Raw genomic sequence first — 19,604 nt, 5'->3', positions numbered from 1 at the left:
AAGGAACTGAAATCTCAGCCATATGTATTTGTGTACCATACATGGAACTGGATAGAGCTCCCTCATCATTATTCTACTGTAAGTATTTGTCACATCAGCAAGAACTGCACGTGATGGTGAAGAAAGAGAACTTGGAAAGACACTTGCGGACAAACCACACGTCATTTGACTAGACCAGGGGTCTTCAACGTTTTCAGGCCAAGGACCCCCTAGCTGAGAGAGAGATGAAGCAGGGACCCCCCTCTATATTGTATAAAATTGTGTTTCAGATTAAAGTTTTTTTTTAACTTAGTCTGCTATTTTTCCCTCTACACCTATAGCCTCTTTGCCAAAAATAGCAGATCTACAAGCTCTCAACGCCTCGCAGCGCGAGCCGTTGAGAGCTTGTAGATCTGCTATTTTCGGCTAATGTTCCCCTCAGAAAAGGAATTTTAGGGTTCAAGTGGTTAATGTAAGAAAACAAAATCCTATCACACAAAGATTTGGCGGACCCCCTATAGTAGCTCTGAGGACCCCCTAGGGGTCCCGGACCCCCTGTTGAAGACCCCTGAACTAGACATTTTCAGCAGACAGAGAACTGAGAAAAATAAATAAACTAAGGAACTGAGATTTCAACCATTGCCATATAAAAATATCAAGTGCAATCATCAGTATGTTAATCATAAATAATGTTTTTATTTTTGTTTGATGTCCATTACACTTTTAAAAAATGTATGCATATTAAACTATTGACTTATTCTCTTTACATTATTTAGGGGTCGTTAATACATGAAACTGTTGGGGCACTCACGTCACAAATGTGTTTGTTGTAAATACATTTCATAAATGTTTCAGAAAACTCATAGGATTAGAACAGTGGTTCTCAAAAATAGCAGATATACAAGCTCACTTTGTGCAGTGTTGTGAGCTTGTACATCTGCTATTTTTGAACATTTTTGGAAACATGTTGAATAATTTAGATTTTTTTTACACAAATCTTCTCTTCTGGGGGTCCCTGGCACAAAATAGTTTCAAATGGATGGTCCGCGGTCAAATATATATCATTTTGGGGGTCCTTGGCACGAAAAAGTTTGAGAACTACTGATTTAGAAGGCATTTGTAGAATTGTCCTCAGGTCTTAATAATTGTTAATATGCGAAGTACTATACCTCAAGGTTCAATACGTTATTGTCATAATAAATGTACATTTATATCAGTGAGCTCACTGAAACACTGTTCTGACCATGTCATAGTAGGCAAACATTCTGCTATAATAACAGATCTACAAGCTCAATAGGACCAGTTGTGAGCTTGTAGATCTGTTTGACAAAGAGGTTAAGGTGTAGAGGTAAAGAATGAGGGAGTAAAATGTTCTTGTATGTAATGTACCGCCACAGTGTACTGTAAAATGTGCCACCACTGTACACAGCCATCTTTCTTTGCACGGTGACACAGTCACAAGTCACTCACTGTCTCACACACAGACCCATCTCACCTGATCCCAGTGCCTGAAACATCCAGCAGAACTACAGCCACACCTCTACATTATTATAGACAGAAAAACATAAACGGAATGTCTTACCTGTCTGTGTCTGTGAGATATTTAGACTCCAAGAGGAAGTTCATGCAAAGCCTCACATTACTGACTGCTATTCGACCAAACAGCATGAACTATACAAGTAGCAATAAAGTCACACCCTCATCAAAACCACATCGTCATAACCACAGCAAGTTGTATGTCTGTGGCAGTGAGTGAGGCTCAAGTAAAACAACACTGCCCTCTCCTGACAATGCCTGGTACTACAACCAGAGACAGTGAGTGTCATTGACACGACCCACACCCCAGTACCAAGCTCTATCTATACCATGGAGGACCCAGCAAGGGCGCCGATACTGTGGGTGCCTCGGGGCTAAAGCCCCCAGGAGAAATGACGAGCACCCATCACAAACTCAGTGGTGAGCGCCCAGATTTACAGTACCATTACAGCACCTACAAGCTGTCTAGCTAGTTAACCGAATTAAGTAACAAAACCCCCCCAAAAAAGTAACAAAATCCGGACCCCAGTACCAAGCTCTGTACCATGTAGGACCCCAGCGTAGTAGAACACATTTTTCCAGTTTAATTTCTATTGGACAATGTGTGGCCCTTCACTCACTTTATCAAAGTCAGTACATATTTCCCACCCCTGATGCAAATACTAACACTCTGTGTGAGTTCACTTCATGTGTTCTTAACTCAACAAGGATCATTCATTCATTAATTTATTCATTCACACAAGTGCACGGTGGAATGTACAGTATATGCTACTGTCATCTGTGTATGTGTGAGCCGGTGGAAAATGTGATTGTGCTTTGTGTTTTTGGTTTATTATGTGATTTTGGGCTATATTTTCTATGGTTAATATTTGCATGTTTTGAAGTGAGATAATTGTTTTCCGAGTGATATATGCTTTGAGTTTTGTTATATTTACTTTTGCTGTGATTTATTTCTGAGTGTGTTGAGTTGCATGTTTTTATATTTAGTTCCACGGACCTGCACTAACCCTATAGGCTGAGTGATAAGGACCTGCACCTGATTCTGGGTGTGGCAGCCTGATTAAGAAGACCTATATAATATGAGACAAAGGAAATGTTTAGCAGAAGTGAGCAGCTGAGAGAGGGAGAGGTTGCTGTGAGAGGAAGGAAGCCAAGCGCTGCGGCCTGGCCTGGCCTGAGCAAGGGCGGCTACCACGGACTGGGGTTCGGGTGGGCAGGGACACCCAGTCGGTGGGGGGCCAGTGGGAGCCACGACCCCCTAAACTGCTATGCGACCGGTGGTGTGTGCCCTGCCTGCCTGCGGGAGGACCTCATCCGTGGGAGGCTGCCCGAGGATGGCTAGGTCGCAGGTGCGACGGCGAGGAGAGCAGAGCCAGGGTACGGACGCGACACGGAGACAACAGACCAGCCAGACCAGACGAGGACACGGACAGGCAGAACGAGGCGATATAAGACGGCGACCACCCCCAGATGACACACGGACCACATCGTGCCTGCGGAGGACCGAGAGAAGGAGGACGCGACCCGAGTACTGACGTGCAACAACCGCAGCGGCAGAGCATAGCTCTGCCTCGCCGGTAAGTCTTTGATCAGACAAACAGTACTCGTGGTCCCCAGAGAGTTAAGCTAAACAGAACTGTGAAAATACTGTGAATCTGTGACTGCCGTCCCTCCTTGTCCTTCACAGGAACCGGAGCTGCTGACGTGTGTGGTGGTGCTGTAGATGCTGCTGCCCCTCCCCCCTTCTCCTCTATAACTGGCTGGTTTCTCTTTATTGTTTTATTCTATTTTAGTTAGTGGGCCCTTTTTTTAGTTTGTTTTTAGATAGGCATTTTATTGTTGTGCTGGCTGTTTTTAGATGCACTGTAACTAGGGTAATTTCAAATAAAAGTCCATTGTTCACTTTACCATTTTGCCTCAGTTTTAAGTTTTTGCCTTTTAAACCTCAAACCTCAAAGTGGCGTAGTCGGTCCTTTTTAGCTTTAAGCACCCCGCACTTTTACCAAACTCTTAACTTGTATTTTATTGTTTAATTTAACCTTATTTAAGTATTGGGTGTTTTTAGCGGTGCCACATTTGCGTACATATGTGTACATGTGAAATAATCATGTATTCATCTACCTATGCTGCTATACTAGTCTGTATACAGTCAATACTGTAGTGTACATTGTATAATGCTATATATTATATATATTATATATACGCACATGTAGCATATTGTCTTGGAAATCTTGTATGGCCAAAATTGTATGTCTTTTATTATTACTTAAAGAAAACATTATTGAAAATCTACAAGCTGTGAGCTTGTAGATCTGCTATTACATACATGTGTGTAGTCACTGTATACTATGTCACGTAATGCTATATTATACATGTTCTACTGAATGACTGTAATCTATTCAAGTCACAAAGTGACTGATTTAGAGTCCACTAGTTATAAAGCAATCAAACTCATCATGATGTGTCACGGTCCGCTCCTCAGCCCTTGGACTTTGTCTGTGTTTATTACTTTTGGACCGTTACTATGTATTCCTGTTCTGTTTTGGTCTTCTAATTCTGTGTAGTTTGTTGCCTTAGGGCGCGCTCCCACCAAGAGTTGGCTGGCCGCTGTTAAACGCAGGTTGTGCGCGGCCACAGTTTTTTGCAGCCAGCGGATTCTAAAAAACGGGAGTGTCGCGCCTGTCACTCACTTTCAGGACCCACTGCCTGCTGCCTTGAGCACCATGTTGCTTCCTGAGTCTTGAGACAGTCCGCCTTCCACTCACCCGATTGGACAGAGGGAGAAAATCGGCTCCTGCCTCCAGCACTTTTATGCTTAGTCGCGGAGAGCAGATAAACGCAAGGTCTGCGCGACTAGCGGAAAAATCTGCTCTTGCGTGAATCAACGCATTTGCATTGACAATGCATTGGCAGATTCTGCAAACAGCGGCCAGCCAACTCTTGGTGGGAGCGCGCCCTTAGTGTTCTGTGACGTATTTTGAAGTATCGTTCCTATTGTTTCCTGTCTGCTTAGTTATCTGTACCTGTCTTGTCTAACCATTCCTGTGTTTCCACCTGTGTCCCCTTAGTCCTCCAGCCTATCCTAATGTTGATTGTATGTTGAGTTCACCTGTGTCAGACTCTAGTTAGTCTATATGTTTGTGTGTGTTTGGCCCATTGTCTGTTTGTCGTTGTATTTGATGTGGTTAGTTCTTGTCCCATGTGTTTTCAAGTCTTTGATATTTTCTAGTGTATTCCTAAGTCCATGATTCCTTGTGATTTCCCAGTGTGGGGTTTTTGAGAAATAAACCTCTTGAATACTTACTGCTCGGCCTGTATCTGTCATTCTGCATTTGAGTCCTACTCCTCCTGTACCACACCTTGACAATGATGTACTGTATGTGTTCCGGGGTTACATGAGGTCAACAGTATGCACAGCACATAAGACACAAAGTGAGAGAAATACCGTCATTTAAGGAGTATAATAGCTTGGGAGAAGAAGGGTAGTATAGTGGCCAAATCTGGTACTACAGTGTGTCTGCAAAAAGCATTTACTTCTCCCATACACACCCTGCGAAATGCATCTACTATAATACTCTCCATAAACGGTTATGAATATACATTTAAATCCACAGTGCATCCACAGTTCATGAAATACTATTTATTACAATAACATAAGTGTGTGTGTGGTATAGACCAATTATTTGTTTACCAACATTGAGACTGGATGCACAGGTGATTGCTATATGCAATCAATTCTCAACCTGTTTCGGGGTCCGCTGGTTTCAGAGCACCCCAACCCCCCTCGAGGTGCGTCCTAGCGAGACCTGACAGAATGGGTTTCATTGCGCGCATACTGGTTGCACGCATACTGGTTCTTATCAGTGTGACGTTGTCTGTTAAGGGATATATATATATATAATACACACACACACACAGAAAACATCACCTGGATGCACCTGGGACGTATCATCAGTGTTGTACTGGGGTCATAGGGTGTTTCGGGTCTCGCAACAACATACACCCTCGCCCAGGTGACCCAGCCGGGGTTGATCAAGCCCCGACTAGCTAGTCCCAGTAGCTACTGTACCCACGGTCATTCCTCTTAGGGAAAGACAGGGCCACTCAATCCGCTTCTCCGGAACTGCTCTGCCGGGACTGGGGGAGAGGCTCTGGCACGTGGAGGGACTAGGCTCTGTGGGTGGCCTCCTGGCCGGGCTCCTCCTCCGTCTCACCAGGTCCAGGACCTGAGTAGATGACCCCTCCAAGGTGTATCAACCCGATTGGGCAATCTTTACTTATTTAAAGCATGTGACCATAGAATTATTTACCCTCTGTGCCTCAGTCAAGTCTAAAAACTTAAGATTTGTGTCATCAATGAAAACCCCAGCAGTTACCAACGTCTGGACAGATACCAAGACATGGAGAGGAATCATCTCTATGAGGCTCAACCTATATTGTTCCAGCCAATAGGCAGTCATCAGTGGTGTAAAGTAACTAAGTACATTTACTCAAGTACTGTACCTAAGTAACATTTTGAGGTATTGGTACTTTACTTGAATATTTCCAATTTTCAGTACTTTTACTTTTACTCCACTACATCTCAGAGGCAAATGTTGTACTTTTACTCCAGTACAATTATTTGAAAACTTTAGTTACTAGTTACTCTGCATATATAAATCATTATATCATAAAACATACATTAACAACTTCAGCCCTATTTTATACCTAGGCTATTTGAGTATAGCCGATCTAAAAGCTCACAAGTGAGCTTGTAGATCTGCTATTTTCAAACATTTTAGTACTTTTACTTTAGGTACTTTAAGTATATTTTGATGCCAACACTGTTGTACTTTTACTCAGGTAACATTTTGAAAACAGGCCTTTTACTTGTAAGGGCGCGCCCCCACCAAGAGTTGGCTGGCCGCTGATTGCAGAATCTGCCAATGCATTGTCAATGCAAATGCGTTGATTCACGCAAGAGCAGATTTTTCCGCCTCTCGCGCAGACCTTGCGTTTATCTGCTCTCCGCGACTAAGCATAAATATGCTGGAGGCAGGCGCTGATTTTCTCCCTCTGTCCAATCGGGTGAGTCGAAGGCGGACCGTCTCAAGACTCAGGAAGCAACATGGTGCTCAAGGCAGCAGGCAGTGGGCAGTGCGGGCTGCGGGGAGGGTCCTGAAAGTGAGTGACAGGCGCGACACTCCCGTTTTTTAGAATCCGCTGGCTGCAAAAAACTGTGGCCGCGCACAACCTGCGTTTAACAGCGGCCAGCCAACTCTTGGTGGGAGCGCGCCCTAAGGGCGCGCTCCCACCAAGAGTTGGCTGGCCGCTGTTTGCAGAATCTGCCAATGCATTGTCAATGCAAATGCGTTGATTCAGGCAAGAGCCGATTTTTCCGCTTGTCGCGCAGACCTTGCGTTTATCTGCTCTCCGCGACTAAGCATAAAACTGCTGGAGGCAGGCGCTGATTTTCTCCCTCTGTCCAATCGGGTGAGTTGAAGGCGGACCGTCCCAAGATTCAGGAAGCCCCATGGTGCTCAAGGCAGCAGGCCGTGCGGGCTGCGGGGACGATCTTGAGTGTGAGTGACAGGTGTGTCACAGTGTTTTTTTGAATCCGCTGGCTGCAAAAAACTGTGACCGCGCACAACCTGCGTTTAACAGCGGCCAGCCAACTCTTGGTGGGAGCGCGCCCTCACAGAGTATTTCTATATTGTGGTATTGCTACTTTTACTTAAGTAAAATATATGAGTACTTTTTCCACCACAGATCCCAAGGTTTAAATCCCAGCCATAAGAAACACTTCCACAACTGATGAACCTGCCCAGCAGGGGGCGCCTAAACGCTCTCCATGCACCATGAGGGGTGTTTGTTTATATTTGTCTGGGAAAACATATAGTTGAGTGTTTGTGAATTCCTTTATAATTAATAGTAATCGTGTAAGATAACTCATGGGCCTTAGTCAGCATGTATTTGAGTTAATTGAGTTACCAATCACTGATTGGGAATGTGGTATGCCTCACCTGCTTAACCCTTTGAGAACGAGAACGCATCTCTGTGTCATTTTTAGATTTATTTGGCTATTCAAAAATAGCAGATCTACAAGCTCATAGCGCGGCACCGAGTGCCACGCTACGAGCTTGTAGATCTGCTATTTTTTTTCAAATAGTGGAAATGTGTGCAAATCATTGAATGTATATATTTTTTAAACATTTTTAACTCAAATCTTTGCTTCTGGGGGATTCTACAAATGTCTTCTAAATCCTAACAGTTTTTCTTTTTTTAAACGTATGTTGCTATAATATCAGTGGTTCTCAAACTTCTTCATGTCAAGGACCCCCAAAATGACCCCCAACATGAGTGACACAGACATCTTACCCACTTGAGTCCTATTATACTTCACCATACCATGACTAGTGGAAATAACACATATGAGCGCACAACGTGATGCATTGTGAGCTTGGAGATCTGGTATATGTGCTTATTTTCCATCCAGATGGTCATTTCTGCACTGCACACACATTTACTATACTTCTGACGACATCAGCATTTTGGACAGTCATTGTATAAATGCCATTTCTAACCTGAACCCTGAAGCCAGAGTTATAGATGTTGTTGAGCACCGGTGTTGCACACCAAACATAGCAGATCTACAAGCTCACAACGTGTGGCGCGTTGTGAGCTTAAAGATCTGCTATTTTCAGTGTGTGACACCACCAAGCAACTTAGCATAAATCAAGCCCAACTCCTCTAACCCCAACCTGAATCTCTGCCTTATTGTAAAATTAGAAGAAAAAAAGCATTTTAACCACACAACGACATATTCTACTATTATTTGTGGGGACCTTTGGCCCTCACAAGTATAGTGAGGGCCCCACACACACACACACACACACACACACACACACACACACACACACACACACACACACACACACACACACACACACACACACACACACACACACACACACACACACACACACACACACACACACACACACACCTCTCCTTGTTTTTCAGTGACAGAAAGTAAAAGGTCTGCATCACGATAATGAATAATGCAACAACAATGACACAAGCATTTCTTTCCTCTTTTGTATTCAAACTAATAATACACCTGTAGTGTTCACCATGTCATAATGCAGTTTGTCAAACTGATATACTGTATACTGCATATATTTGATGTAAAACAAAAAAGAGAGAAATAGAGAGAAATATCATACATCATCTAATACAAAAACAAACAAAGTCAAGTCAAAAATCTTTCCCTGCTGAGCCAACTGTCCTTGTAGAGAGACATACAGTGATCCCACTGGCCTAGTGACTCAAATCACCACAAATATAAGCTCTTGAGCATGTTTGTGTTTTTTTCAATTTTACAGATTATGTACAAATATATGTTCAATCAATCAATCAATCAATCAATCAATCAATCAATCAATATTGTGTTTACTGAACTACTGTAGCACTCTACAGTTCATTTCTGAACCTACTGCTACTGTATGAAGTCATGGTTCTCGATGTCTGTCACCATGCATTCATTATAGTTGGATGTTTTAGGTCAACAGTAACATAGTTTCACATTTTAAAGATTGTACTCTTCCAGACGGACATAATCTGACTGTTCTGGACAGCAGATATAAAACAACTCACAGGCTTGTGCTCTCACATATTATTAGCTCTTCTTCATTTATGTCCAGTAAGTTGTAGGTGTTTCTCCACAAAGTTCAGGTACACCTCCTCCAACACCGACATGTCTTTCTTTCTCTCCTTTAACTCTTCTCTCAGTCCTGTCATCTCTCTGTTCTTCTCCTCCAGTCGTCTGTTAAACTCTGTCTGCATCTTTGTCTTTGAGATCATGATGTTCCGCTGGATCTCAGGCAGGATAACCTTCATCAGGTTTCTCTCTACTTCCTCTCTGGCCTCTCCCTGGTAGATCTCTCTCATCTCCTCTATGTCCTGTCTGTGTCTCTCCTCCCTATCTCTCCTCTCGTTCTCTCTCTTCGCTCTAGACTTCTCCAGCTTTCTCTCCATCTCCTCCCTTCTCTCGGTTTCCCTCTTCAGCTCTCGTTCCAGCTCTCTTTTCTTCTCTTCATCCCTCTCCTCCCTCACCTGCCTCTCCAGTTCACTCGTTCGGTGGTCGATCTTCCTGATGTCTCCCTCGTGCTCTTGGATGGATCCCTCTATCTTCGTCAGAGAGTCCTTGAGCTCCTTCTCAAACCTCTCCCTCATCTCCTGCTCCTCCATGCGCCTCCTCTCCTCCATGTCCCTCTGAATCTTCCTCTCCATCTCTCTGACCTGGGCCTCTACCTCCTGGTAGGTCTCAGTGCTGTAGAAGCTCTCTGTGTCTCCTTCCACCATGCTCTCTATCTTCTCCAGCAGCTGTGAGACCTGACCATCATGGCTGTTGTCCTTAACGTCCAGGATGTAGCATCTGTTCCCACATTTCTCTACAAGCTGCTGAAGTTCCTGACACCCTGCTTGGAGAAACTCCTGAACACTCTGCTCTCTCTCGCCGTCCTCATGGATGACGACGACCACGCTGTGTCCCCAGCAGCTCTCTCCAAACACCTCCTGCATCTTCTCCATCATCCCTCTTGCCTCTCCTCCTCCTCCGGAAGAGGACTCCGCCGGTAGGACCAGGAGGAAGGCATGGGGACCCGGGGCAGACAGACTGACACAGAGCCCCGCATCCTGCCTCGTCTCCTCCGGAGAGCGTCCAGAGAAGAATGGAGCGTCCACCAGCACCAGCCGTCTCCCACAGACCTCCCCCTCTCTCCTCCTGCTCAGTTCAGAGGAGCTGGCCTCAGCAGCAAACTCCTCCCTGCCCAGGATGGTGTTTCCTGCTGCGCTCCGCCCTGCTGCGCTCCTCCCCAGCAGCACCAGTCTCAGCTCAGACACAGTGGGTGAGTCCATACTGCTGTCTGCTGCCACTGAAACACAACAAAACGGAAAGAGTTACAAAACTCAACCACAGACTTGAGGTCCTTGAGGGGGTTCCAGGGGGTCCCCAGCAACATGAGTTAACACATTGACTGCCAAAGTCGTAATATTACGTCATCATGGAGTATTTAGTGATTACACTAGAGAGCGCTCTTTGCCAACCTATTAATGATGCCTTGACTTCCAGAGAAGGATCCACACGGAAAGGACATTTTCACCCCATCTGCAACAATGCTATCAGATTCATAAAAATACTTTTATCTCAGATTTATTTTCCTAGATTGCGGTTTTTTATATGCCAGTGAAAATGCCATGTACTGTAGTGAGAGTCATTCAGTCAGTCTGTGTTTGCATAGTGTGAGAGGGTCTTAACTGATGTCCAGTTGTGGGACGTCCCGATCATCTTCTAACATGCTTGCTATTTGCTTTGTCACTTTTATAGTTTAGCATCAGCATCATGTGCGTCCCCACAGTGTTGCATAATGTAAATATGTGCACTGTTAGGATGGAGAGATGGAAATCATGGTCTGTAAATGTCTGACATACTGAGGACAATCTCCCATTGATAATTAGAGTTCTGATTGGGGAGTTCCAAAGCAGAAGGCAGAAGGTTTAGGCTTGTTAGAAGCTGTTCTCACTGTTCTAGCAACTTGCATTTAGAAGTCCCCATGTGTATCGGTAGGCAAAATATCTATGCTTGCAATAGCCTATAAATCGTATATGTGTGTATGGTTTTTGAGATAAAGATTTGAGTATAAAACACAATAAAGTCCAGGACTTATTTCCAGTGTGGTTCTCTCACAAACAAACAAACAAACAAACAAACAAACAACAAACAAAAAGGTGAATAACCCATGTGTGTGGCAGTCATAGCTATAATCAAACACACACATCACCCAGTGACATTTGATTGACACAAGTACCATATCCAACAGCCCATTTTTTTTGTTAGATATTTAAGTATTTCCAAAGTATTAGTTATTTAATTAATTATTAAATGAGTGGTGAGAGGCAGCATAGACTCACTATCTGGAGCGCGTTCTTTACTCCGTGTCCTCTGCCTCACTGGTAGAGTGGAGTCTTCATCTGTTGTCTCTCCACCCACTGCAAGGCAAGGCAAGGCAAGGCAAGGCAAGGCAAGGCAAGGCAAGACAAGACGTTATGAGGATGTTCTGTGAGGGAGCAGACTGAAGGGCCCTACATGCCACCATAAGAGCATGTAGGGCCCTTGACCAAAATGTAAAATAATCCACTGGATGGGGAAGACATTTAGTTACTCCCCTGCGCCCTCTACAGATCTGATGTAGGGGACGCAGGGGAGTAACAATTATTTTTTTCCCCATCCGGTGGATTATTTTACATTTTGGTAAAAAAGTGTATTCTACACATGAGGTGAGGGGCTCAGAGTGTTCCACTAAGGAGACTAGGCTTTCAACTCCATAAAACCCCCTTTTTTTGGTGAGTAGCAAAAGTGTATTTTTTTTAAAACTAAAGACGAGAGGCTACGCTGCAGGGGTATGCGTGCAACGACTCGAAAGTACCATAACTAGACACTGTGTGAACATTCAAACCTTTCATCGCAGTCAGAAACGTGCTTGTGAGCTTGTAGATCTGCTAGTTTCACTCTTGCATGACAAAGTAGGGCATTCATTAACAAATAAAGTTATGGAATATGGAGATAAAAAAAGTTTCTGCCCGACAGCAACGATATGGAGCTTCTTTGTAGCAATGTGATCATACACCTCAGCATTCTACTTTACACTGAGTGGATTTCCTATTTCTTGACAATAGATTAGAATAGAAAAGAATAGAATAGAAGTATAGGTAATGTGTATTTTGAGTTTACGTTTGACCATATGTTAAAGTCATGACCAAAAAAACTTCAGAATTAATATGAGTCACATCATGATGGCACAATGTTTGAGAGAGTAACATGGACTCACTTAGTGGAGGTTTATAAAAATACTTTTATCTCAGATTTCTTTTCCCAGATTGCGGTTTTTCATATTCCAGTGAAAATGCCATGTACTGTAGTGAGACGTCCCGATCATCGTCTAACATAATTGCTATTTGCTTTGTCACTTTTATAGTTTAGCATCAACATCTTGTTATGTGCGTCCCCAGTGTTGCATAATGTAAACATGTGCACTGTTAGGATGGAGAGATGGAATCATGGTCTGACTGACTGAAGGACAATCCCCCATTGCTAATTACAGTTCACATTGGGGAGTTCCAAAGCAGAAAGCAGAAGGTGTAGGGTTGTTAGAAGCCGTTCTCACTGTTCTAGCAACTACCTTGCATTCAGAAGTCTCCATGTGTATCGGTAGGCAAAGATCTATGCTTGCAAATAGCCTATAAATCATATATGTTGTTTTTTGAGATCAACATTTGTGGATAAAACACAATAAAGTCCAGGACTTATTTCCAGTGTGGTTCTCTCACAAACAAACAAACAAAAAGGTGAGTAACCCATGTGTGTGGCAGTCATAGCTATAATCAGTGTTGGAATAGTTACTACAACATAGTAATATGTTACTTATTACATATTACTTGTTTAAAAAGTAATGCAGTTACTTTACTTATTACTCCCTGCCAAAAGTAACTAGTTACTTATTACTTAGTTACTTTTTTTTTCTCGCCCCCAGTAATTGCATCCTTTCTCCCCAAAAGACTGACTTTGCATTTTCAACATTAGCAGTTGTTTTTTTTTCTCTTTTCTGCAGCCTACATTGTAAAATCCTCATTGTTGATTTAACTCTGAAAAGTGTTCTGTACACATGACGGGTCCATTTGGTTCTATTTGTACACTCATTTCAATTATATTAACACTAAGACTTTTACTGTGTATGAATTCATAACTTACAGACTAAATGAAAACCATTTGACTATGAATTGAATACTAAGGACCTCAATGGAAACAAGACCGCAAGGACTTTTTTGGAAGTATTTTAAATGTATTTCATGTATTTTTTGCCTAAAAAAATATTCAAATTCAAACACCTGGGCTCAAACAGATAATGACTCATCATGAGACACAATCTTTGAACAACTTCTGTTGTTTATTAAACAAAATGTATTCTAATAAAATACAAAAATAAAAAGGCTCCCATAGCAACACATATCATCGTGGCAGAATGTAGGAGCAAATGCAAGTAAAAAAAAATCAATCATTCTGTATGACTGCTGAAAAAAAATAATATATATATATATATATATTGAAAATAGCCAACCTACAAGCTTACGGCGCGTCTTCATTGGTTAACAAGTCGCTTATAATAAGCAGACATGGCAACACTGTTTGATCCGGTTTAAGGCCCGCCCTTCCGCAGCTGATAATTCACACATAGACAAGTGCGCAACGTTTCCGTATCCGCTCTAGACCGGATCAGCAAGCAGCCTGCATAGCAACTGGATCCCAACCAGTCTACCATTATATCAATTGACCAAAAACAACACAGGATCAAATAAACACACTCAAACCCAGAGTACCACCAAGGCTCGAGAAAAAAAGTAATAAATTACTTTTTGAAAAAAAGTAAAGGTAATAATATTACTCAAAACGTGAAAGTAATTAGTTACGTTACTAGTTACTGGGAAAAAGTAATAATATTACTTTAAGTTACATATTACTTTAGTTACTTTCCAACACTGGCTATAATCAATAATACTCATTTTTATAACAACACATCACCCAGTGACATTTGATTGACACAAGTACCATATCCAACAGCCCAGTTTTGTGTTAGATATTTAAATATTTCCAAAGTATTAGTTACTTAATTCATTAGTAAATGAGTGGTGAGAGGCAGCATAGACTCACTATCTGGAGGGCGTTCTTTACTGTGTCTCCTCTTCCTCACTGGTAGAGTGGAGTCTTCATCTGTTGTCTCTCCACCCACTGCAACACAACACAACACAACACAACACAACACAACACAACACAACACAACACAACACAACACAACACAACACAACACAACACAGCACAGCACAACACAACACAACACAACACAACACAACACAACACAACACAACACAACACAACACAACACAACACAACACAACACAACACAACACAGCACAACACAACACGTTGATGTCATCAAGAGATGTTATGAGGATGTTCTGTGAGGGAGCAGACTGAAGGGCCCTACATGCCACCATAAGAGCATGGAGGGCCCTTCACCAAATTGTAAAATAATCCACTGGATGGGGAAAACAAATGTACTTACTTTTGATTAACTACATTTTTTTTCCATCCGGTGGATTATTTTACATTTTGGTCAAAAAGTGTATTTTAGACGTTAGGTGGGGGGCTCAGAGTGTTCCCACTAAGGAAAGTAGGCTTTCAACTCCATAAAACCCCCTTTGTTTTGGTGAGTAGCAAAAGTGTATTTACATTTTTCACTAAAGACGAGAGGCTGCGCAGCCTGTGGTATGCGTGCAACGGCTCGAAAGTACCATAGCGTTAAGGAGAACAAACTCCTTCTAAGAGCGGCTTCACACTGTGGTCCCGGGTGCGCACCCCGGACCACATGGCAGATGTTGTGGTAGTGTGAACGTAGCGAACCGTTCCCCGTAACGCATCATCGTACCGTACCCGAAACCACCTTGGGAGGTAGTCTCGGGTCCGATTGCTGCGGAGTCGGGAACGGAACGCGGCAGTGTGAATCCATCCGTACCAAGAGAAGGAAGTGGACTGCTAATCATATATCATTTATATATTTGTATACACATTATATAGACGCATTATTTTAGCTGGGTTATACCTTCTCATAGTTATACTTGAATGTTGACAAGAAATAATAATCCTGCTAGTGTTTGAGTAGCGCGAGCCTTGAAAAATTATAAACAAAAAACACATGTGTGGCGAACGTATTTATAAGGATACATACACCAAGGATTAGTCTGTGACGTCACTGCTAAAATACCAAGGATGCGTCCGTGACGCCAATATCATATTAACAGACGACGTTACATTTTGAGGTTTCAAAGACCAGTGCACACACTGCTTTGGTTGTGTATTGTTGATCTGTTGTTATTATAACAAAGTCAAACTTTATTATTCACTCTAGAGTGACGTTTCTTCTGTGAATGACATTCTCTCTCCCAAAGCCCCATTGTCCACAGCGCCCCCATGAGGCACATATTTACCATTACTGTTAAATGAAATGGTCTCGAGTCTTGGCCAGTGTGAATGCTGGCCAGCCAAGCGTACTCTGGAACGGTTTGATTCAAATGAACCCAGTCTGAAGCCGCCCTAACACTATGGACCAGAGATATATGTAGCCACTTGACACTGTGTGAACATTCAAACCTTTCATCGCTGTCAGAAACGTGCTTGTGAGCTTGTAGATCTGCTATTTTCACTCTTGTATGACGAAGTTAAATTCATTAACAAATAAAGTTATGGAATATGGAGAAACAAGGTTTGTGCCCGACAGCAACGATATGGAGCTTCATTGTAGCAATGTGATCATACACCTCAGCATTCTACTTTACACCGAGTGGATTTCCTATTTCTTGACAATAGATCAGAAAAGAATAGAATGTCCCCCACCTGTATGAATGAATGAACCATTGTAAAGTGCTTTGAGCACTTGGAAAAGCGCTATAAAAATGCAATTCATTATTATTATTATTATTAGAAGCAGTGGTGGAAATGGCGTTGCACGCTTGGGAACGGCGTTCCCATAGCAACCGTTGCGGGGAACGGTGTGAACACGTGTGGGAACGCTCTTCAGTCTCCCTCAGTGTCCAATTATAATTTTTTGCTTGTTATTTGTTGTTTGTTACTTGTTGCAGAATCGTTTGCCGTGAAATAAAAATAAAAAGTGTCTGTGAGACATGAAGCCATATGATATTTTTTGTGTATTATGATTATTATGAAATATGAATGATTTAAATGTGTGTGTGTGGGGGGGGGGGGGGGGGGGGGGGGGAGCGTGTGAAGTAGTTTCAACTAGGCTACCTGGCTACTTCTATTTCCAGTAGTATTTCAAAATAAAACGTGTGTTGAATTATAACACATTTCAAGTATAGATTTAAAAAAACCTCTTATTTTGAAATGCACATCGCTTTGAAAGGAAACAGACTTCTGTGGCCGCTTGCTTGACTAACACATTTTGTTATTTTCCCCATACGTACATGACGGGTGAAAAAATGCCAAAATGTAAAAAAGAGTTATCATAATGAAACTTCCCCAGTTGATTACGTACATGAAGACAATGATTTATCGTATTACAAGTTTTCTGAAATTGTATATTTAAATATGCAAATTAGGCATTTAGTCCATGAGCCAGAGCCCCAAAATTGAGCCAGATATTGAATATTCCCTCGTTAAAAACCTTTGACTCCAACATCTTAACAAAATGAAATAAGAATGTTGACTCTGGCTTTGTCCAATGTTCCAATGATGATTCTGGAAAGTTATGCAAATATGGGCATATTTTCCTAATGCCTAATTTGCATATTTAAATATACAATTTCAGAAAACTTGTAATACGATAAATCATTGTCTTCATGTAAGTAATCAACTCGGGAAGTTTCATTATGATAACTCTTTTTAAAATGTTGTCATTTTTTCACCTGTCATGTATGTATGGGGAAAATAACAAAATGTGTGATAACCATGAAAAAGCTACTCCTGTGGAAAGGTTATCATATATTTATTTACTCGTATTGACCCTATGAACAATTTAATATAGGTTTGGTTTTGCCCACTCTTTCGATAATCATTGCTAAATTTTGGGGCTCTGGCTCATGGACTATCCATGTTGGCTTGAGTAAAGGTAAACAACACACGGACGTGGACATATGGAATATAAAGACTTAAAGTTTGGGGCAAAAGTTCATATTTACCACCATGCTCTGCTCTCTGAAACCAAGACAATCTTTGCAGAAGGTGAGTAAGTAATTTTAATCTAACACTGACAGTGAGAGTGAGTGGTGGAAAGTAACTAAGTACATGTACTCAAGTACTGTACTCGAGTATAATGTTAAGGTATTTTTATTGAGTAATCAGGGGCACCCAATCGAAAAAATAAGAATTAAATAACATAACCCTCACCTAACCCTAACCCTAACCCCGAAATAAAGTTAAAAAAAAACAATATAAAGTACCCAAATCCGCGAAATGAACCGCAAAACTTTGAAACTGAAGATGATGGCCAATGTTGATGATAATTGATAAAAAAAAAAAAAATATATATATATATATATATATATATATATATATATATATATATATATATATATATATATATATATATATATATATATACATATATATATTAAAACAATTCAATAAGCCCCCCCCTGCAACGTTTCCTTTTTGCCACACATATACACTTCATGGAGTACATTTAAAAAACGGAAATAAAAGGGGAATAACCGCAAAAAAACGCGAAATAAAAGGGTAATAACCGCGAAAAAACGCGAAAAAAATGCGCATGCAAGTGTGACCAGTAGGGTTCCCAAAGCGAATCCAGGCCATTTCCACCACTGATTAGAAGTATAGAGCGTGCCAAAAATCCTGAAGGGGGCGTCAACAAGTGTCTTTTGGTAGCTGCGGACATCTTTGAGGGGTAAAAACCAGGTTGACTTAACATTGCCCAATGCCACGCCCAATGCCTCGCCCCCGCAGGCTGATTTGCCCCATCTGCTGGTGACGACACGTTGGCACGCTTAATAGGTAATGTGTATTTTGAGTTTACGTTTTACCATATGTTAAAGTAATGACCAAAAAATCATCAGAATTCATACAAGTCACATCATGATGGCACAATGTTTGAGAGAGTAACATGGACTCACTTAGTGGAGGAATCCATTTCATACTGTCTCTCCTCCTCAGTGGAAGAATGGAGTCTGGGGTCTGCTTATCCTCTATAGAACAACATAAACAGTGGATGTGTTGACAACAACACAGAGAAAGAAGAGTTACTGGATTATTAGATGACATTGGATTAACTTTACAGTATGTTTGGAGTGTTATAAAAAAATGTTGATGACTAACTTCTTGGAAGAAAGTCGATGCTCCATCTTCTGATTGGTAGTTTGTGGACTGCTGTAGAGATATATCCACTCTCTGAAATACAAGACAACTATTAATTAACTTACTAATGTCTACAACACAGATAAAGAATATGTTTCAGTTTACTGACCTGTGTTTTGGTCTGATGAAGACCTCTGTTTCTCTAATTCAGTCTTCAGAACACAGATCTGCTGAGCTGCAATGGCAGGATGAAGATAATTATGTTTTAATGAACCATTGACAGATCAATCATGTGTAGAGACAATATTTTATTAATGCAATTCTCACCAAGCTGTATGTTCTCCTTGATGACATCACCACATTCCTTCTTCCTCATCCTCAGCTCTTCATCTTTCTCCTTCAGTAGTTTATCACTTTCCTGAAGTTTTTGGTCTTTTTCTGTCAGTAGTGTATTACTTTCCTCCAGTTTTTGGTCTTTTTCTGTCAGTAGTTTATCACTTTCCTGCAGTTTTTGGTCTTTTTCTGTCAGTAGTTTATCACTTTCCTGCAGTTTTTGGTATTTTTCTGTCAGTAGTTTATCACTCTCCTGAAGTTGTTTGTCTTTTTCTGTCAGTAGTTTATCACTTTCCTGAAGTTGTTTGTCTTTTTCTGTCAGTAGTTTATCACTTTCCTGTTCTTTTTCTGCCAGTAGTTTATTACTTTCCTTAAGTTTCTGGTCTTTTTCTGCCAGTAGTTTATTACTTTCCTTAAGTTTCTGGTCTTTTTCTGTCAGTAGTTTATTACTTTCCTGAAGTTGTTTGTCTTTTTCTGTCAGTAGTTTATTACTTTCCTGTTCTTTTTCTGTCAGTAGTTTATTACTTTCCTTAAGCTTCTGGTATTTTTCAGCCAGTAGTTTATTACTTTCCTTAAGTTTCTGATCTTTTTCTGCCAGTAGTTTATTACTTTCCTTACATTTCTGGTCTTTTTCTGTCAGTAGTTTATTACTTTCCTGCAGTTGTTTGTCTTTATCTGTCAGTAGTTTATTACTTTCCTGTTCTTTTTCTGTCAGTAGTTTATTACTTTCCTTAAGTTTCTGGTCTTTTTCTGTCAGTAGTTTATTACTTTCCAGCAGTTTTTGGTCTTTTTCTGTCAGTAGTTGATTACTTTCCTGCAGTTTTTGGTCATTTTTTGT

The 19,604-nt window shown here is 41.4% G+C and overlaps 2 protein-coding genes across 5 annotated transcripts in view; one reads left to right on the top strand and one right to left on the bottom strand.

Annotated features, from left to right (window-relative positions):
- LOC308073743 (limbic system-associated membrane protein-like) overlaps positions 1 to 19,604 on the top strand; it is a 398,830-nt gene that overhangs the window by 256,750 nt on the left and 122,476 nt on the right. The window lies entirely within an intron of this gene.
- Positions 8,634 to 18,962, bottom strand: LOC308073738 (uncharacterized protein). Of its 4 annotated transcripts, XM_080412839.1 has the most exons (7): positions 18,761 to 18,962; positions 18,603 to 18,668; positions 18,455 to 18,526; positions 18,253 to 18,324; positions 14,261 to 14,338; positions 11,467 to 11,544; positions 8,634 to 10,430 (listed from the first exon to the last, which is right to left on the bottom strand). In XM_080412839.1, the coding sequence occupies exons 1-7, from the start codon at positions 18,807 to 18,809 to the stop codon at positions 9,184 to 9,186; spliced, it is 1,662 nt and encodes a 553-aa protein (XP_080268965.1). In that variant the 5' UTR covers positions 18,810 to 18,962; the 3' UTR covers positions 8,634 to 9,183. The 4 variants fall into 4 exon arrangements, with proteins under 4 accessions (XP_080268965.1, XP_080268966.1, XP_080268967.1 ...); XM_080412840.1 differs by lacking the exon at positions 14,261 to 14,338; XM_080412841.1 differs by lacking the exons at positions 18,253 to 18,324; positions 18,455 to 18,526.

This window comes from Gymnoscopelus braueri (genome assembly GCF_963280865.1).
Source record: "Gymnoscopelus braueri genome assembly, chromosome: 18".
Taxonomy (NCBI): Eukaryota; Metazoa; Chordata; class Actinopteri; order Myctophiformes; family Myctophidae; genus Gymnoscopelus; species Gymnoscopelus braueri.
The sequence above is the reverse complement of the archived record's forward strand: the minus strand, read 5'-3'. Positions and strand labels throughout refer to the sequence as shown.